The sequence below is a fragment of the Watersipora subatra genome, chromosome 4 (assembly GCF_963576615.1).
Source record: "Watersipora subatra chromosome 4, tzWatSuba1.1, whole genome shotgun sequence".
In the NCBI taxonomy this organism is placed as follows: Eukaryota; Metazoa; Bryozoa; class Gymnolaemata; order Cheilostomatida; family Watersiporidae; genus Watersipora; species Watersipora subatra.
Genome location: NC_088711.1, coordinates 7,041,944 through 7,064,120, shown reverse-complemented (window position 1 = coordinate 7,064,120; position 22,177 = coordinate 7,041,944). Strand labels below are relative to the sequence as shown.

The following is a 22,177-nucleotide window of genomic DNA, read 5'->3' as shown; positions in this document are numbered from 1 at the left end:
AGAACATGAATTTGTTGGCTACACAGATGAAGAATCCAGTTTTTACATACCTGTTATAATTGCAACTGTTCTGACCCTTGTTGCAACTTCGGCATCCATCTTGTTTCATATAAAATACCGCCATACAGTGATTGTATCTGTATTTAGGGTAGGTTGTTTTGTGTGAATGACAAAACAATTTTTCTTATTTATAAACATCAAATTGTCACCGTTATTCTGCCATTTTGGTGTCCTTAATTCTGTCGCATGTGAATGTTAACTCGAATTATTCACAATATGCAGCAATGAATGATATCATCTATAATATCAATCTATAATATCATTTCTACAAGATTTTTTTTTAATGAGTATATCTTCAAGCATTGTTCTTTGACAAGTCAGTATTTCAAAGCCCGAGCCATTAGCTGACAGAAACCAATATAAATATTGTGTACAACTACATTTTGTCAGGCTGTACTATCGTGCCAAACTGTAACTGAAAACCTGCATTGAATATCAACCACTTGGTTATTGGTTACTTTGCAATCAAGTAAATGCACTATGGCTAAGCACCTGTGTAGAGTGGTCATATATATAGCTCAGCACATTTATGCCAAGTAATGAGTTTCTATAACTAACCACCCGTAGTGTAATCGCAAAAGTCTACACACTTGGCCTACTAGTGTAAATGCACCTTTGAATAGTGTTATTTTATATAACAGTAAATATGAAATGAGTGCATCTATATGTTCACCTGTTCTTTGTTGTCATAAAACTGTTGATATTATATTATAGCAAATGCAAGATTCGGCTGCATATTCCACGCTTCCGTCTACTTCACTTAGTTCTATAACTGAAGACGTTGACGGTTATATGCCAATGAGAAATCTTGCCACTGCCAGGTATAAAGAAATCCTATTTACTTTTCTTATTATATTGACTTGTTTCCATTGACATTAAACATTAAAGTGGGAATAAAGCCATTCTTGCACATGGTTGGCGGATTGTGGACTCAGCTGTTTTCACTTAGTAGCGTGAAGCATAAATATTTTTGAGCTCTTCATATTTAGTTTGTTGGAATTAAGTCGAGCTATGCAAAAGTACCTGTCAATACAGCTCTGATTACCCTCTATCCATCAAACAAGATGTCAGCACAGATGGCAACGGGGTTATGATGTATTCAATATGTTCTGCAAATCGCTTTTTGCGTTCTCTTCAACATTATTATTTTATTATATAATTTTTACAAGCCAAAAAATTTTTATCTTGGCAAAAAAAATTTTATCAAAAACATCCATCCAAGTCGTGGCCACTCACATAGTTTCAGCTCATATAATAGGACAAATTACTCTACTGTAGTAATAAAACAAACATGGTTTGTGCAGTACACATTCGTGTCCCTCTTTTCCGTGTATGGCAGTTTCCAGACCCAAACGACTGCTCTGCTAGTGAACCACATAAGCATCCTGTAACAATAAAACAAATGTAATAAATGTCATTCATATACATGTATATCGTTCTAACGCGTATCTACTGAAAGTTTTCAATTTCAGAGTTGGATAGATTGCGAGTGTAATTTTCAAAATGACCAATTGTTTAACAAAAGCAAAAATACGCCAAGCCAACAATTCGAAGAGCTTTGAATTGTTGGCTTGGCGTATTTATGCTTTTGTTTCTGGGAGTTAAAGATGAGCATTGATCAATCAATTTTCCTCACTTTCTGCAAATGAGAATTAAGCGTAAACTCTAATCATAAATCTAATCTACTAGCTAAAACTGCCAAAGAAAATTTAAAGCAAATATTATAACTAGGTGAAACAATAAACAAAGTTATGAAACGATGATTGGTGATAGCAAAAAATTATAATTTTATTAATTAGTAAATGTATTCATTAGTAAAATTATTACCTTTAGTTTAGTATGTATATCAGAGACTCAAAGTTAAAAGTAAATGTACCTCCATTCTTCTATCTTCCTCTGCGGCATAACGCTGCTGACGCCTGTCAGCTCTAACCATAAGCTGTCTGCCCCATTCTTTTACCACCTGATGCTCAGAAAACTCTGACTCACCTTCGCTGGAACTGGTAATACAGATACAGTAATTCAGTAAATTAACGATGTCAAATAGTTCAGTAAATGACGATGTCGATGCACGATTGAGTAAAATCTCTAGCAACGATAATTTTTGCTCAGACAACGCGTTTTACGAGCGATAACATTTATCATGACCTACATTGTATATAAAAGTTTCGTGCTAATGATTGGCTAAAGAAGAGATCTTATATTTATTGCTCATGGACTTTTTTCACGTGTATCACACATTACGTCACGAATAAAGCACTCGCTCGAATCTGAGTGTTTCAAAAAATGATCTCATTCAAACGCTTATATCTCTGGACAGGGTTAGTCTACAAAAACAAAAATGACATCAAATTGTAGCTGATGTTCTAGCGTTTTATTGGTCTTAATTTCATTTGATCGACTTTTTTGACGCAATCATATCTTTAATGCGCAATTTTTGACACGCTGCAGTCGCACCAGTCAAGGTTGGAAGGAAAACCGATTCTCAAGGCATTACCGTGTTTATGACTCAAGGTTCACCACTACGGCACCAAAGGGGCAGTTTCTTAAGCCAACTGTTTCGTAAAGTCAATGAGTGAGAGTTTGACGCCGATTCGCGAGGCAGATCACAATCTGCTGACTGTTGAAATTTCCTCGCCTTATAATCATCACTTTTGATAGGGTTAACTCGCTCTCTATTGTTCTCAGCTAGTTGAAATTCTAGCATCTCGATTGGACGACAAACAGTAGTAAGCGCAATGGACCTAAATATGTCATACTATCACAAGAGCAATTGTTTTTAGTGTTCGCTGTCGCAGTCTCTACAGCGCTCACCTTTACTACCGTTCTGTGGTTTCACTTTAAGGTTAGGCTTCAAAGTGTTCAAGGAATCAGTATACTCCTTAAAATGTATTTGGAGCATCAAAACTCAGTATATGAGCTAGTTGACTCAGGATTGAACAATGGCTAAAATGATGAGTTGTGATTCACCTTGTGATTATGACTGAGTTTCATATATGGAGAGTTCATGACAATTCTATCATGCACGCAATGCTCACCATTCAAGTTTCTATAATGTAAATTCTTACAGCGTAAGCAGCCCCTTAGAGCCCATTAGCGAGTCTGAGGTTATCAGCTCTCTTTCTCCTCGGCTTGTCAGGTAAGTTTTATCTCTAGGTTTGGTCTTGGTAAAATGATGTAATATATTTGCATCCCATCTGTGAGAAGTTTGTGTCAAACCTACCCTATCTAGGCCTATCATTGTGTCTGTTGTATGTGAGTGAGTCCGGAACAGTCCGTACATAGCATGCGGGGATGTATAAGTGAAATAGACTATTTGGAATTTTGGATCCGTTTAGATATAACTCTCACGCTTTAAGTTCTAGCGAATCAATACAGACATAACTCAATGTAATAGACTGAAATAATAATAATAGACTGAAATAATAGATTGAACTAATTTGCCTAACCACAGTTTCCAATTTAAAGCTAACATAAATATGTGAATGCAGTTTTCTTAGTTTTCAAGAGCAGTTTTCTCTAGATACACTTACATGTATGATGAATATCATAATTTAATTTCAGTTTGTTTAAAAATGAAAACATTTGTGGAAAATTGCCTATTGCTTGTTTTAAATATTGTTACCATAAGTTATATGTGCACATTCGCTTTAAAAATGCTTTATCTTTCGTGAAGCCGACAAGACTGCTTATGTTGATCTCATTCCAATATGACATACAAGAAAATTGATGGTGCTGGAGTCGATTGATTACATTTTGTCTTGGATTGCTGATTGGTTTGCATCATATGGCAATAGATTAGCTCGAGTCAAGTCTTGTGGGCCCAAAAAATATTTGACATTCACTCTAGCTGGGTAATGCTTATGATAATATGAACAATTCTAGCTAAAGCCAACATCTGTATCTTCTGAATGAATCTATCATTATAGAAAATCTAGAATTGTGAAATCTGCATGACCAGTAATATCTTAGACACACATAGTTTGCTATTGTCTTCCAAGTCTTTAACATCAATTTCAGTTTTCAATCTGATGATGCCCCTAGAAGTGGTTCTTCAGTGTCGGCATTTACATACTCAGGACCTCAGGCTTCTCATTTCAATCGTGCTAAGAGAATCACTTCAGAGTCCTCTACAACAAGCAGTGTTAAACCAGGAATCATTGTCGAGGTAAATCAGCATATTTCTTATTTGTTAGTAAAACTAGCGAGTAAAGTACTTGACCCTTTGCCCTAGCTCAACATCGTTGATTTTTGGCTTTCTGATTTCACCTCTCAGTCATCCGAAACACAGTCCCTGTACAGATTTCAACAGCAGGCACTTTAGTAATCTCAAATTTTTGCGGTTAAACAAGACTGATCTGATGCTTTTCATAAAAATCAAAAATTCGCAAAACAGCAACCGATAAATTCATATTTAATGAATTCCTTTCTTATTGATTGTAAGCATTTTCTTATTTTTCTTAAGCTCATTAGGTAATTTTGAGGGTTGATGGCATTCAGAGGCATGATAAAGTTTGTCAAAAGCACGTTGAACTTTTGCACTTCACAAAACGGAATTGGAAAACAACGAACCGTGATGACTGCTATTACAATGGTGCTTATGCATTTTAGTTTTTTTTTAATTTTCAATTTTTTGATGAATATTTTCAATCCGCAAAATACTGAAGGCACGAAAGCTGAACCATGAATTAGCGAGAGGACTTATTGTCATTGCATTTATTAGTTCACTTTCCCTGATCACTTTCGATACTTTTGCCAATTAGAGACTGTGCTTTTTGATTTATAACATATTTTATTAATTTATGAACATCATTTTTTCTTCTCATACATTGCTCATTCTCTAAGTTTTCAGTACAAACCCAAAAAGATGCTATACTTTCTTTCTTTAATCCATTTACAGGAAGTCTTGCTCATTTTACTGTTGCAAAAACATTGTGGTAGAGTTACTCTATGCGTGTGCAGAAGCTTTTGGCTGGTTTTTCGACGAGCTATCAAATTGCGATTTTTCTAATTTGTTCCCAAATCTAAATTTGTAAAAGTAAACTTTTTGCACTGTTTTAAAAGTCTGTTGCTATTTCACATTGTTGCTCAGTTTTAATGGTTTTATTTTTAGCATTTAATAGACCTCCCTTGTCACTTTTCAGACAGATTGTTTCAAAAAGTTTGGTACTTAGGTTATTTATGTATATTTTTAAACAAACCTGTACAAATGTGATAGATTAATAAGAAATTGTCTTTTGAATAGGCAGCTCAAGAATCATTCGGCGTGAAGTTCTCCAAGCTAGATGGAGATGCAGACAAGGTTCTCCTTAAATCTCGCAAGTTTAATGTTGCTGTCCCACCACAACTGGAGCTTCTTAGAGTGCAACGAAAGAGGTATCAATAAGTAGTAATAGGGGTATAGTGATTAGCTTGAAGCCCGATACTGTTGGGTTGTACATGAAACTTTAATGCCTCCATTGTAGAATACAACTTCATGAGTTACTTGGTGAAGGAAATTTTGGTGTAGTACGCAGAGCTGTGCTAACTCTTCAGAATAAACAGATTCAAGTGGCTGCCAAACTCCTCAGAGGTTTGACACTTACCATCTTCTATATAGGCTTTTGTCTTTTTACATCGTCTTCCTATTCTGATTTTCTCAATTACTGATTATGTATGGAATCGTCGAATATGCCGGAAGCTGTGGTTAAGTGAGCCTAATATGGCTTCATCCCAGTTCCAAATTTACAGTTTGACCTTGGAATGAATGATGATGGCCTATGGGATGCTCGATTACCGCACTTCAATGCTTCACAAATCGGTCCTTTGTAACATTTTTCGACGTCTGGTAATGTGCAAAACTATAAAAATTTGACATTTTCTTATTACCTGTATTCTGTGAAAAATATCATGCAATATCATTGGACTAATAAAAATGGAAATCATTGAAAAGTTTTGTTTTTGTGAGATATATTGGGCTTGTGTTAAAAATTGCCTGTTGTGATATGTAGTTTGACTATTCATATCAGTTTACATAGTAAAAAATAATTTAACATAATTTTTAATTAAAACAAAAACTATAAAAACTTACTGGGAAACTTTTAAATGCAAATAACCTCATGAAAGGGACTTTGCATTGTAAACAACTGGCCATTCTTATAAAATACACTAACAGTTTATTAATTTAGGAATCTTCAGTACATTAGGTGCAACAGTTAACTAAATTAACTACTTAGATTCTTCTCTGACTATATGGAGACCCTTCTGTAAATTCTTCTTTGTAAGAATAACACCTTGAAAGGGTATCTAATAAGCACAAATGTGTATTAAATTACTTCATGCTAGTCTTATCGTATAGTCCATAACTTTCCATCAAGCACAGTTATAAATATGTCATGTTTCACTTCACAGGCTTTGCAGTGTAGTTAGACACTACTGATGTAGACATCTTATGATACATGAGCTTTTTTGGTAATATATATGTCAAAGTCTGGATTGTACCATTTTATGTTCAAGTTGTAGTATGTTTATGAATTCTTTGTTGATATTAATATAAGTTTAATGTGTGGAGCCTTCTTTAAAATCAGATTTCATTTTTTTGTTCAATGAATGGCATATGTATTGGAACCTTGTGTAGCATGTCATTCATGAGCATGAGTGACCACTCTGCTGACTTGATCCTCCTGATCTCATGGCTGTTGATCATTAGGGTCAAACTACCAAACACCCCTGTGCACCATGAAAAGTTTGATAGTGTAAAACAGATTGGGCTTCTCTAAGATCAAGATTTAAGTTGTGTAAAGCTAATTAAAGTATTTGCAATATATTTAAAAGAACCTCAATTCTCTCTTATGATAATTGCTTGTGTAGCTATCAGCAACTTTTGTAGTATAGTAAACACTTCTATAATGTAAACCTCCTTTTAAGTAAATTACACTTAACGTAAAGAATTTATATAAAATTTTTGCTTTATACTACGCAAAATTTCATATTACGTAAAGTGTCAAGACGAAAAAAGAATTCTGAAAATTAGATTTGAATAACAAGAATCTCGTAGTTAGCCTTAAAATGTCACTTTTTCTCTTGCTGCACTTGGAATAGAAAACAACGTATAGGGGTTTTCTCTCGTGTACATGTATATATTAGTACCCTGGCAGTCTGTTCGCCATAAAAAATCATCAGTTATGTCCATAAAGCACTAAAAATAAGTAACTGCTTGATTATTCAGAAATTCTTAAAGACAATCGATTGGTGCAGGTGTTAGAGTGTCGGTATATCTAGTTGAATGTCACGAGTTGCAGTCTCGTCAAAAGTTATCCTTTATTCAAACCTGTAACAGATGTGACGAAAAAACATACGCTCTTTTTATGGTAGAGATATATTTTTGTTTTACTTTATTTTAGTCATATAAAATAATTGTTGTTTCTTCTTTGCACAATAGACCTTGCTGCCTTAAAATATAAAATTTTAAAAATCGATGTAAATTAACATTGATGGTATGCGCTCCCCTCAACTTAGCCTAAAACTATCGTAATTACCGTAAAGGGATAAGTAAAATAAGAAAAGTTGTCAATACAAACTCATACTATGGTTACTATACAGTCATTAACCTGAAACGTTACGTATAGCTGCTTCCTTTTTGCAGGGCCAAGTTTGGTGAGTTTGATAAAATCTGAGAATGGATTAGGCAATTTATGTGTATTTTACCATTCGTATAACGTAAAATACCAATAATGTAAACGTTCCTGGAACGAATTATATATGTTGTAGGAGCATTTCCTGTACAAGAATTATCTTTTTGTTAATACATTTTTGTATGACAATTGTAAGGCTAGTATGTTAGCATAGCATTAAAAATGTTATTTGATTGATACAGGATAATAAGTGTTTTGCATGCTCTGATGTTGCAAAGGTACTTAGCGCTGTAGAATATTCGCCGTGCATTGTTAGTTAGGTTGTGACTAATTTAGAGATACTCTTGCATACAGCCACTATCAGGTGCGTAAACATTTCAGATTTGCCATTATCAAAAAGCTAGATAGAATCAGGTGAGCTTTATATGGAGATGTTTGTAATATAGATCTGTGATTGTAGATGATGCATCATTCGACACATTGAAAGAACTAGTTGTTGAAGGAACATGCATGGCCATGGTTGGTCATCATGATCACATTGTATCAATTCAAGCTGTTTGTTTTGATCGCATGCCAATCTTGGCAACAGAGTTTTGTCCTTTCGGTACGTAAGTGATCTCTTTAAAGTCGGATATAATTTTTCGAAAAAGTTTTCAAAATTGACGTGGTCATATATAATCATTCATAACTTTACAAGTAAATGGTGTATTTTCAAATTGAAAATTGCATCTTATTCAGCACAAAATTTCCTTTCTACAGTGTATAAAATAGTCAGCATTACTAAATTCTTCCATGACATAAAAGTAGGGAAAAAATGGTTTAGAGAAATTTTTTTTTAAATTGCTCCTAAAATACAGAAGATTATCAGCTATAAGAGCAGAAAAATTAGTGTTACACATGTGTTATGACCTCTCATGTTAGCCATGTTCATCATAGTGCGCACTGAAACCTTTTCATCATGGTAGCTTCATTATTTTGCACTGCAGAGGCCATGTTTCCATCCTCCACTATGTGGAGTTAAGAGTAGGATTTCGCCTGATTTTTATGTGTTTTTTGCTAGATTTTTTATTTTTGCTTATTTTCATAAAAAAATCATAAGTAACTATAGTGATCATCAATGGTTAGTAGCAAATCAATGGTGAGAAGTAGCACATCAGGTTTGGTCTGCCAATCTGCTTTTCAATCCAAGAACGTGAAATAAAAGAAAAGATGAACCAATTCTTGCTACCTGCCCATGAATAAAAAAGAAAAACAAAATCTATGAGTGTCTCTCATCTTGAAGAGTAAAACCAAAGGAAAATGCCTCTCAATCTTGAAAAGGTAAAAGGAAAAGAACCACACAAAAAAGCAAAATCAGAGGCGTAAAAGAAAAAAGAATCAAATGTGAAATGTAAAAATAGTGTGAAATCAAGTGTAAAAAGATTAGTATGAATGATAAACAATGCCTTCTACTTAAAGTGGAGCTCTGTGTAATTAATAAATTTTGAAAGCGTTTCGGATGTAAATGTTTGGTGTCAAAGCAGCCTGTGCAAACGAAATTGATAGCTTTGTGGGTGCGCTGCATACCACACAGTTTCTGTCCTCGTTACAGTAATCTATCAGGTGTTTGTTGTTATGAAACCTCTCAACCAACGAGCGCGGAAGTGGGGTGTCTAGGTGTACAGTGATTAATAGGTGGCTCATTCAGCGTTGCCATTTTTTCAAGAAGTTGTGTGATCAATGCTCTTTTGTATTCTTTGGAGCTTAGAGTGGGAAGGTTCTTTAAAAGTTTGTACAAAGTAAAAGCATTGACTTGGGCTATTTTGAAGCTTCGGTAAAAGAATTTTCTACCACTTTTGGCTTTTTCGTTGGTAATACTAATGTTGGGCACGAGTACCTTTTGGCCAACGAGTTTAGACTCCGTCCCCTTCCATTCGAGTTTCTCGAGTATCGGGTAGATGGTAGTACATTGCACAAATAGTACTTTTTGGCCAACGGGTTTTTCGGGTATCAGGTTTGTTGATATGGGTTTTATGTCTAAAATTTCCAAACACAGACATATTTTAAAGTTTACAATGCAATTATAATTTTATTCAATTTATTTATTGTTTTTTTACTATTTTCTAACAACTTATATTTGTGCTTGCAGCCTTAACCCTTTGAAGTTTGAACCCCAACTGTCGGTTCAGGCATTGCGTAGGGTGTGTCAGAATTTCTATTGGCCAGAATTCTGGCATTCACATGGCTTTGTTTACAAAAGCCGTTTCTAAGTAACAGCGTAAACCAACCAAATTAATTTTTGCACAAGATATTAGACCAGAAATTTCACTTCCATTTGTAACCGTTTTCAAATATCTTTACCTACAGCTTCCTTTGTTTTAATAACAAATTTTATTTGAACGATATCACAAAAAATTGACACGACTCGTTTGTTGGTAGGTCATGAATGATTGTGATGCAATTAAAGAATTTATAATACTAATTACAATTTTCTAGTATATTTTGAGTCATAGAATAATGATGAACATGTGCTCAATGGGTATGATGCTATTGTATATGTTGTTTGAGGGGTTTTTAAAGTAGCACAAACTTTTATATTTTTAGTCGGAATAATGGTAAAGTACTGTTTTGTTCTGTTTGATGGAATTTGCTGTGGCTTGCCCGACTTTTTACTAGTGTTTTACCAAATATCATTGTATTATGAGCACGTTCAAATATATATAATAAAAGTTTAAAAACTTTGGATCGTTGGACAGATTTCCCAGATTTACTGACACGCATTGACAAAAAAGGCCAGGGTTCAAAAGATTAACAGGTGGGTTATTAAACACGTTTAAAGCGCAGGGCGCAATAGACCGAGTTTTTGTCCACTCTACTCTACAGATCCGTGTGACAAAACCCGAACTCGCAAGTCAAAACCCGAACCCACAAGATCGACATGCTCAAAATCTCTATTACCCAAGACTCGAGAGAAGATAAATCCATGAGTTCAATGAGTTGATTACCCTTGCCTAGCACTAGGTAATGTCCATAGTAGTGGACCATTTAGTCAATCTTGTCACATCTGTTCATCAAGAGGTTGTAGTCAATGATTACTGAAGGAATACTTCTGTCACCATTTCTTCAGTGCACTAAAACGTCTCCAATAACAATTTTAGGAAAAAAACTCACAACATGCTTTTTGTCACACTGCGCCAGTGCAAAAATTTGTCCCAGCTCGTTGTGCCAATGCTGCTGGCAGTAGTTCAAAGAACGTTCATCAAGTTTGAGGAGGAAGTTGATGCGGTTTAGATTGAGTATGCCGGTAAAATGAAAGCTTCGTCGGAGAAGACACTTGATAAGTTTGTATGTAGTGTCGTGCCTGTAAGCAAAAATGTGATGGCTTTAAGGAGGTGTTCAAAAATCATTTCAGGCTGCCCTGCACTCCTATCTAGGTTTGCGAAATAACTGGTATCCTCACCAAAATATGTGAGAGTGTTGATCGCATATCCTGTGGTGAAATCACATTAGGCAAGAGTTTTAGGAGGATGCTTTTTGGGCTTAGAGGCGTTGTAAAGTTTGTGTTTTCATTTATTTTTCCAACCAATCACCACTTCATCGAGTGAGTTTTTTGGAAAGAATAAAAGGCTTTTCGAAAGTTTTTTTTAATAACGGAGAAGTGATAAAAGGTTCTATTTTTACTGCCCCACAGAGTCAATGGCATGCATCATTGAATAGTATGTAGATGATCCTGAATCTTTCACGAGGCACAAATCTTTGATAGACTGAGTGTAGACTATTGTACAAGTAGACCAGTAATCAAGAATTGATGGCTTTCTATCAATGCCAGAAAAAATAATGTCAAATGTTTTCAAAAATTTCTCTTTTGTAACATTTTGTCATCTAGCGAACCAATACTTTTTTCTAAAGGGCCTATTGATTTGGTCTCTCAGCTCGGAGTAGTTGTTGATTACAAGATTGTTGATTTACAAGATAGTCAATGCTATCTAAAGATAAAAGTTCCTTCATGGTCTAATTCTGTGTCAATAATTACATGAGGTTTTAGGCCGAAAGGGGTTTTAGCAGGCTGAAAGTCAAGTGTTGTTACTGGAATCTGTGGAGCAATTGGTGACTTCAAATCACTTGTCAACTAGTGGCAGTTTTTCCTTTTAGTAGTTCTTTCAGGAGGTGATTTTGTTTTTTAGTTGGTGCAGTAGATTTTTTAAGTTGTTAAGTAATTTCTTTAGGTTGTTTGGCTCTTGTACTAACAGTAGGAACAGCAGGCCTTTTGCCTTTACCTCCATCTTTTTCTTTACTACTGCTAGTTGCAGCAGTAGTAGTTGCAACTACTGCTAGTTGCAGCAGAAGAGGTAGAAGAAGGTAAATCAGAAACCATCACACAGCTCGTAAAAGCCCATTGAGATCAAAAGCGCTTGTAGAAGGCACAATTGGATCAAAAGTACTTGTAGAAAGCATGTTATTATTAAAAGCAATACTAGTAGGCCACATTGCAGTATTGTTGTTATTACTGTTACTACTACTAGTAGTTGCAAAAGGTGTATCGTGATGATAAGAAGAATCACTTTCATTGCCACGTAAATCACTTGACCCGCTACAAAAAATCAGGGTCATTCAACTCTAAATCACATGATTCACTGCTATTTTTTGCCTCCAACTCCCAAATAAAAAGAATATTTTGAATATATTTTAAATAGATTGTATTTTATGAAGAATTTCTAAAACAATTATTTAGCTACTGTTATTGGCTGCCTTGCAACAAGCAAATGAACTTTGCAATGTCAGAAAGTGCCGGCTTCACAGAGTTGAGGAGGCATTGGATGACTGAACATCTAGAATGTGTTATCGTAATATGTGACATAGTATTCTGCAAAAGTTTTTATGGCAATAACTTTATTAGATTACATGTAGTTTTGATCACCTAAATTAAGTAGGACAGAGATTCTGATACACATTAGGTGCCTTAAAGGTTTACTTGCAACAAAATTCACATAAAAGTTATTTGGTATCAAAAAGTTCACCATGGCTTACTCTGCTGTGTTGTGGGTGCAAACTATGTGGAAATGTGGTTACAAGCTCTTAAAAGCTCAAAAACAAACAGTTAGTCGCCGCCATCACGAAAACGCCGTAGGTTGGAATCTCTTTATTTCGAAAATCTACTCCAACATTGTGGTTATTGTTTTGACACGTGATATTATCACGTGAAATAAAAGGCTCAATATAAAATGTATCGTAGCACTATTTATGACAAACACTTCAGGTACTACCGGAAAGCCCGTATCAAATATAGATACTCGCTACTTTACAGTTACGTTTCACCCTGGTCTAATCCTCTAGTCGTAATCTGATCATGTGACCCATACTTTTTGCCAAATAGCACGAACAGTTTCTGCAGCATTTTTCGACTATCACAGGTGACCAACAGGCTCCTCATTTTTATCAGAGGATGATATGCACTCCTTCGAGGTAAGTTTAAAAAATTAAACGAATATTTAAAGTAGGTTTTAAGATATCAGTGCTCAAAGTAACAGCATTACAATGATGATGAAATAGACATGTAAGGACAATAGGCATGGTTTTATTGAATGTGTGAAGTATATTTTTGAAAATATTTCGACGAATGAGGTTGCATGAAATTGTAAACCAAAGTTATCGTGTTCAACAACGTATCATTTGAGCCGTTTTGGAAAGGGATTCCAACCTACGGCGTCTTCAGGATAGCTGCGATTAACTGTTCGTTTTTGAGCTTTTAAGAGCTTGTAATCACATTTCGACATATTTTGCACCTACAACACAGCAGAGTAAGACATGGTGAATCTTTTGATACCAAATAACTGTAATGTGAGTTTTGTTGCAAGTCAACCTTTAAGTAAAGGGTTTTTAAGAATGCTGGACAATTTTGGTGAAAGTATATTTCGCTGATTGGGTCAGACTTGTTTACAGAAATTTTGGTTCTAAAAATATTTGTTGTGATTTAATTAATGGATGGAAAACAAGTCAATGCATTAAATGATGATTTGAAAATGCAAATAATTTAAAATTTATTATGTAGGTGACTTGAAGCATATGCTGAGTGAGAGAATGCAGGCCATCCCAGCTCTAGATAATGAGCTAGCCAAAGGTGTTTTCTACTCTTGGACAGTTGAAGCGGCAGAAGGTGTACAATTTCTTCACAGCAAAAAGGTTTTATTTCTGAGCAGTATCATATTAATGGTCTTCCATCTTTTATCACCTCTCTAGTCTCCAGACGTAACTGTGTTCTTTTTCAGATCGTTCACAGAGATTTGGCGTGCCGAAATATCCTTTTAGACGAGACTCTATCATGCAAGGTTTGTCATTCAGGTTGATTTCAGTTTTTCCTGAGAACTTTTTGTTCGAGCACTAGGAATTAGGTTATATAACTGTGTGATAACTTGAGGTACTACTGACACCCAATGAAACTGTTGAATTAACTTACTCCCATTGTTTAAAAAAATGCCAGCACATTCTTTTGCAAATAAATTCCAGATTTTGAGATACAAACTGTCAGTAACAGGTTGATGTAAATTTTAAGTAATGTTGGAAAGACAGAAAAAATAAATGTCAAGCATCTTTATTATCTCAAATACTTAGGAATACCCCTAAAATGTGATCTGTTAATCAATCCACAAATTAGTGAACTGGTTTTACCCTTGCAACTCTTCTGAATATTTTATCATATTTTCCTGCAGTTAGTAAGAAAGTATTGGATCAGAAAGTGAAACATTGTTTCTTTGCACTGTTGGTTTAACATGTTAAATGTTTTTACGAAAACTTTCTATTTATAGACTCGTTGTTGCATTAAAGACTCGTTGTAAAACTTGATAACCCGTCTTTTATGCTAATATTATTATGTCATCAATCACTGTTTTGTGTTTTTACTCTAAGTCTTCAAATGTTTGCATATACAAGTTAACTGCTTTGGTAAGCACCCCATCACGCGACTAAATCTTCGACATAACGATTTACTGATTGTAATGCCATTTTCTACATGGTGTACAAAACAAAAATGTGCTGTATCTTCATTTAAAACTTACAATCATTCATTTCCTCATACCAACTGAATATGTTATCAAGATAATGTATCACTATCTTGCTGTTAACCTACGATTAAGATATTTTCAGAAATGGACATCTTATTATTATACTTTTAAGAGCTTGAATATGGTACGAACTTAGGACAGCAAAATCACCTATAAGTAAAATTTAAACAAAATTATACTGGTTAGCTGTAGTGACAGTGAAAATTCCATATGCATTGACAAGTGTGTTATTCTTTGTATTGTTATTATCCTTCTATTGGCATTCATTTACATAGATTGCTGATTTTGGCTTGGCGCGAGACATTGGGGATGCTGAATACTATCGGGTGAACACACAAAAATGTCTACCCTTCAGATGGTTGGCACCCGAGGTCTTCACTGAGAATACATTCACTTCTGCGACTGATGTGTGAGTTGACTGTTGTTAGTCAATTTTCATGTTTTCTGTTTATCCTTTGGCCTTTATACTTTGTTTTAGTAGCAATACTTTGTTTTCACATTTGTGTTTGGTTAATGTTAGTCATTTTACTAGATTACATATTGTTGCTATGGCCTATCATGTCTGATCTGTGCCTATGAGTTCAAAATACATCTTTGGAGTGCTTCTAGGTGGGCATACGGTGTCACTGTATGGGAAATCTTTCAGTATGGTGAAGTCCCATATTCAGCAACACAGTCTCTGGATCAAGTTCGTTCATTCATTCTCTCTGGTGGCAGGTACAAAACTTTTTTTACATAGTGCCACTCCATGTAAAAGGAAGATTAGTTAAAGGTTGACTTGCAACAAAATTCACATTACAGTTATTTGGTATCAAAAGATTCACCATGTTTTACTCTGTTGTGTTGTAGGTGACAAATATGTGGAAATGTGATTACAAGCTCTTAAAAGCTCAAAAATGAAAAGCCGCCGTAGGTTGGAATCTCTTTATTTCTCTGACGTAGTCATGAAATTTGGTTATTGTCTTGTCACGTGATGTTCTCACGTGAATTGAAAGGCCAGTAAAAAGCTCAATATAAAGCTTATCGTAGCATTAGTTTGTGACAAACACTATGGGTTTTACCGAAGACCCCGTATCAAATATAGATGCTCGCTACTTTACAGTTTTGTTTCGGCTTGGTCTAATCGGCAAGTCGTAATCTGATCATGTGACCCATTTCTTCGCAAATAATTTCTGCATCATTTTTCGATTATCACAAGTGACCAACAGGCTCATCATAATTATCAGACAATGATATGTACTCCTTCAAGCTAAAGCTAAAAAATTAAACGAATTTTTACGGTAAGTTATAAGATATCACTGCTAAAAGTGACAGCATTACAATGACGATAAAACAGACTCATAAAAACAATAGACATGGTTTTATTGAATGCGTGAAGTATATTTGTGAAAATATTTCGACAAATTAGGTTGCATGAAAGTCTAAACAGAAACCATCTACCACAGCTACATCACATTTGAGCCGTTTTGGAAAGAGAATCCAAACTACGGCGGTCTCGTGTGGCTGCGATTAACTGTTCATTTTTGAGCTTTTAAGAGCTTGTAATCACATTTCCACATATTTTGCACCTACAACACAACAGAGTAAGACATGGTGAATCTTTTGATATCGAATAACTGCAATGTGAATTTTGTTGCAAGTCAATCTTTAAGGAAATTAGATGACCAATTGCTGACTGTATAGCAAAACATAGGTTATATGTTATAGGTTATTTTTTCTGCCGTCCCTCACTATCGCAACATCATTTCGGCTTCATTTTCACTTTTTTCTCACTATGGTTCTTCCCCCGTCCACCACCGTGACCATCTTTCTCTCTCCATGGTCTGTCATGTTTTGGTATATTTGATATGATCCATAACATTATTACATCTTATTACATCTTGGTTCACCACCATGCTCAGTAACTTTTGCTGGCAATAGTTGGTAATACATGGTACATCATAACTTTACATTATATTGCAGATCATAACCACTAAATATAATAAAGTTACTGTTGGTAACTATAGTTATTAAGGTTGACATACCATTTTGTTACTAATTTTTAATATTTACGGCACTTCCATGAAATTTTGTCGACTTTTACCAGGGAATGTTTGCATTATACAATTACTATGGTTGCTATACCCTTACATACAATTTTTTCATCATACGATGCCAACCCTGGAACGAATCAAAATCGTATCCTGAGTGGGCACTGTATATATATTTCTCAATGTTGGTATGTGTGTAGTACCAGCTATAGCTATTAAATTCTTGGAATAAAGAATCTGTATCGCAGAAGATTTGATCTCGGAACCTCCGGATCACCAGTCCAACCACCTTACCAATTCAACCACACGAGCTTGATGTGTTCATTAGGTGATATATGTCACTATATGGGAGCACATACGCTACGGCTCTCCCTCACGACGTAATGTGATGGCGGAACGTCATGAAAAGCTGTAGCTCTTATTAGTAATCTTACTCAAATTTTCCATTGGCAATGTGCCAGGTTATTAGGATGTGGCAGGCAACTCTCACTAATTCTCATTGTTTATAAGCTGATTTTTGATATCCAGGCAATGCCGGGTAGCACAGCTAGAAAGATATATATAAATGATCTTCTCAGCTTATTCCAAAAATGTGAGTCATCACAAAAACATGCAACTTCTTGAGGTGAACTGCAATCTCACCATGACAATTATCAGCCACTGGTGTACTTCAAATCGCATGACAATCAATTTACACAAATCGCATTTTCTTTAAAACACAAATAAAAACCTTTGAAATAGCTTTACTCTTAAGTTTAGCAGCCAATCTGTCACTTGACGTGGGACAACATCGCTAGAATTTTTTATGAAAGATGAACTCTTTTGGAGTAATCATGTTGACACAATTTGTAATAAGGTTATTAAGTTATTGATTATGCTTCAGTTTTGCGGGCCATACATTGACCCAAAATCTGTCATTGCATCTTATCGGTTTATATTTTGCCATATTATTTATGGTATACACATTTATTATAATCTAACTCCAAGATTTATCACAAATGATTTATTTTTGTTACAAAAAAGAACATTTTGACTAATTGAAAATCAACATCTTCATCATATTCCAGTATATCTTATTCCAATGAATGATCGTTCCAAATCTTTGCCTCTTATTTTACCTATGCTAAATGTTTATTTTACTTAAATTAAAGGTTTCAAGATCTTTCATGGGTTGTGTCTTCATTTTTACATGACAGTTACAGGTTTTCAACTCATTTCAACTTATGTAATGTTAACAAATTTCATACCCCATTTAACAATTATATTGAAAATATCGCCAGCTGCTTCAACAATCTTCCACCTAATATCCATTCTCTTAGAAAAAGGTATTTTAAACCCTATTTGTCAAACCATTAATTCGATCTCATTGGCTAACTGTTGCCTTTTTTTCTTTTTCTGTTTTTTTTATTGTTGTATGGCATAATTTGAAAAACATTTCTATTTGGAATGAAATTATTGCCAATAAAATAATATGCTCATGTATAAATATATCATTAGTGTTTAGTGCTTCAATTCACCTCGCCTAGTAATCAACTACAGTGCAACCTCAGTTCTCGAACGCATCGCTTCTCGACCAGCTCGGTTTTCGACCAAAAAATTTAAGATTAGTTTGTCTCGGATTTCGACCATAAATTCGGTTCTCGACCAAACCGGAACATGCGCATTTGAATTAAACATTCGCAACAGTTCCGGAAACAGCATGTTTATACGTTTAACGTAGATAGGAGCCACTTTCGGAAGGTTCTAAAAAAGGGAGAAGTTTCGCGTCATTAATTCTTTACAAAAAGAAGCCATCTGGGAGGACGTCGCCTCTACCGAAGAGATTTTCTAGGGACACAACTCCTCCAGTCGAGTTACTATAAATTGTTTTGGAGGAGGATTCATCTTCAAAGATTGAAGTAAACCTGCCATTGATATTTCTATTTTCTTCTTTCACACGATTTTTGATGTAACTGATCTGTTGCATTTTTTTGCTGTTTTATCAATTTCTGCGATTTTTTGTATTGTATCGTAACCTTTAATGTTTTTGATGTCCTAAGAGCAAAGCATATAAAGTGTTTACTTTTTGTTTTCTTTTTTAATCCTCAGATAAAAAATCTTTTATTAAAGTTAAGCAGGATCTACATCTACCTGTTTTTATTTATAGTATGCAGTATACAGTACAGTTTATGATGTAAAATGTTAAAAAATTAATTACCGAGGTTGTTAAATCGACTTGGAACAAATTAAAACTTATACATATTAATTCTAATGAGAAAACCTGTTTCAGATCTCGAACAACTCCGTTTTCGACCAACCTTCTGGAACGGATTGTGTTCGAGAACCGAGGTTGCACTGTATTGGCAAATACAACACGCCATCTAATACATAACAAATGTTTCACTGTGATAGTAATTTTCTTAAGCCTGGCTGGTAACTTGTATTCAGTCACAAGTAGGAGTTCGAGCCGTCATCTACTATATTTTCGGATGAATAGGCCTGCTAAAAGCATCCCTAGTCGCAAATTTATTGCTTAGCTTCTATCTACTGGTTGGGCAGCCTTCTGTGGCACATTCCAAACACTTCACTGCCTTTCAGCATCTTAAATCTATTAAGCCTTCGGCGAAATTTTGAGCAGTGACTCCTCTAATAACAAAGGTATCGACTTATTTACACCTCCCTATATCATTTTCAGATTTTGACTACCCGTTAGGTGTACTCGGTGAGACAACCAAATACATCTCACCTCCAGGTGAATGACTAATTGTTTAATCGTACTATTAGTAGAGCAGGAACATAAACTTATCTTTCAGCCTTTTCCTTTGGAGGGTGGGCTATTTAAACTAAGACGTTTTATAGTCAGAAATGTATGCTGAATTCAATTATAATGTTTCTACATCTATGTGTTGGCACATTTTTGAGCTAGGGAGCACTTTCGAAATGGGAGGGGGCAACTCCAAGTTTGGTTGGAAAACCTTACATATCAGACAAAGAAAACTATTTTATAATCTCAAAAATTAATAAATGCTCTTATTTGAGATTAAGTGAGTCAATTCTAAGCATTCCTTAACCCATGCCAAAGATGCAGCAAACCGCTTGTTTCACTGTCTTGATTAGTCCGTGAATAAAACCCTAGTCAGAGTGACTAAACTTCAATATGAGACAGCCATTCAGTATTCAAACAGATGGTTGATATTAGAAGAGGAGAGCATTCAATGTGAAATTGCTCAAAAGGTGCTAAGCATTCAGAACTTCGATGAGAGTTCAGACTTGTTATCATTATGCCTGTTATAAAAAGTATTGTAACAAACTCGTTATGGAAAGAGCTGAGAAAAGACATGAGAAGAGACAGAAAGAATGCGATACAGCAGAAGAGGTGAGATAAGATATTTATAACTTTACAAATTCATGATGACTACTCCAAGATGATGGTACTTTGGTGGGAGAAAAAGAAAACTTTTTCATTTTTGTCTGCACATTTTGTGAGCAGCAAAACTAACTCTTTGCAGTTTACATGACGTGTTATAGCCTACAATTTGGACATAAAATTATAGATAAATTACATGTATGATCCTTCCTTGGTTTTTTGCATATGACCACACAAACTACGCTAGATATGACATGCTGTACTATGCAGAGATGACTAATCTGAGAGTATAGCATAGCAAGGTGTATGAGGCTCTTATGAAGAAGGGGTATTTTACTTATCAATCACAACATCACCGTCCATTCAGCTCTATCGCTTGTGATCAATTTATTGAGCAAACAGTTAAAAGAGACTCAAAGTCTCACGGTGGAATCATAGGGTTTACCAGGAATCATCGGCCTCTCAATGCTGGACTCTATCTCACCCAGAACGAACAGCTGTATATACAGACATGAAGAAGATGCTAGTGCCTGGTGATTCGGATGCCGCAAGTTATGAGATGCGTGAAAAGGCATGGAAGGCTGATGAGGAAATGAGGGAAGTCATGAAAGACTCATAACAGCAAGAATAAACCTGTTTGCGCTTCAAACCACCAAGCTAGTACATATTACCAGTGGTGCAAAAACCTCCATTGAAGTGAGGCAGGATCTTGAAATGGCAAATGTGATAGGAAAGAAACAGCTTTCAGAATTTGTCTAGAAGAGATTAAGTACCCAAGAGATTGATTTCAATGCATCCATCAAGTCAGACAAGCTTAAAACCTTCCCCACATTACCATCAGCTAAGAAAAAAATCAAAAGAAAAAGTCTTAGAGTGTTCGCACCGACTGTTTGAGAATTTGTTAGTGATCAGCCAACAGCGTAACTTGGATTTGAGAAAAGTGTTATCATTCTCTCTGGGCAACATCAGCTGGTCCCTGGCTAACTTTGATGGCTCTATATTGAAGACTGCCAAGTCGGCTCTGATGGCTGCTGTTGAGGAAGATGTTGATGATCAACCATCAATCTATATGTTAACCAGGATCAGCTAACAGTCTTTGACGCTGTTGTGGTTGATGCTATAGCTGAAATTCAGACCCTGAAAGCTCCTCCAACTTTTGGCATGGTTGCAAGTCAGCTTTTGCAGCAGATAGTATTGCAAACGTATATCATACATGTAGTGTAGATTTGTTTGTGACACATACCCTGATATCAGCATTAAAGGAGGTGAGAGAAGTCATAGAAGTGTGAAAGGAAGGCAGAAGTTTGCTGTGTTTAGTCCGAACTAATCAGTGCCAAAAAGGCCTGAGTTTTTAGCAGATGGCTCAAACAAGACTGCCCTAGTGAAATTTTTAAGGATACATGGAGGAAGTCATCGTCTCGCACGTCACAACTAAACCTACCACCCACACTAGATGAGTTAAATATCCATATATCTAAGGCTGCCTATCAGGCCGCGATATGGAGAAGAGCCAAGCAAATCATCATCAATGCCCCATCCCCCAGCAACATGGATGGTTTATGGAAGATGGAGAGCTTAAAGCTAGATAGATAACACAACAACCAGCACCTCCTGATGTGCTCGTGGACATGTTTTGTTGATGCAAAACTGGGTGCCAGTCTCGTCGCTTTCAGTGCAACAATACAGATCTCAAGTGTACAAACATGTGCAGAAGCAGCTGCTGTAGCAATAGGAATAAAGAGGATGGAGATGAAAGTAGTGATGCAGAAGACTTAGATGACTGTGAATTAGAAGGTTAGTATTCGAGTGGTATTGTAACCAAAGGTGTGCTTCATGTTTGATTAGAATACATGTGTCACACCGTATAAAAGACTTACTAATTGCGATTTGACTTGCATAATACAGTAAACAGTTCAACATAATAAGCATTAATGATGAATATATGTATACTAAAATGTTATATATACATGGTCTGAGTCTTTAAAAATACTTTTCATTTTGTTTTGCAGATTTGTAATGATATATGAGTTGCGGAATACCAAGTACCAACTGTAAAGCTGCCACAATATCACCCAAACTGGGAATACATAA

The 22,177-nt window shown here is 35.4% G+C and overlaps 1 protein-coding gene across 1 annotated transcript in view; it reads left to right on the top strand.

Annotated features, from left to right (window-relative positions):
• LOC137393867 (uncharacterized) overlaps positions 1-22,177 on the top strand; it is a 121,794-nt gene that overhangs the window by 89,017 nt on the left and 10,600 nt on the right. Inside the window, exons 15-25 of the mRNA XM_068080578.1 lie at positions 3-148; positions 775-881; positions 3,131-3,199; positions 4,081-4,228; positions 5,306-5,436; positions 5,526-5,632; positions 8,134-8,277; positions 13,702-13,832; positions 13,919-13,978; positions 14,986-15,119; positions 15,320-15,427. Coding sequence (XP_067936679.1) covers positions 3-148; positions 775-881; positions 3,131-3,199; positions 4,081-4,228; positions 5,306-5,436; positions 5,526-5,632; positions 8,134-8,277; positions 13,702-13,832; positions 13,919-13,978; positions 14,986-15,119; positions 15,320-15,427 — 1,285 coding nt within the window. The remainder of the gene's footprint in view (positions 1-2; positions 149-774; positions 882-3,130; positions 3,200-4,080; positions 4,229-5,305; positions 5,437-5,525; positions 5,633-8,133; positions 8,278-13,701; positions 13,833-13,918; positions 13,979-14,985; positions 15,120-15,319; positions 15,428-22,177) is intronic.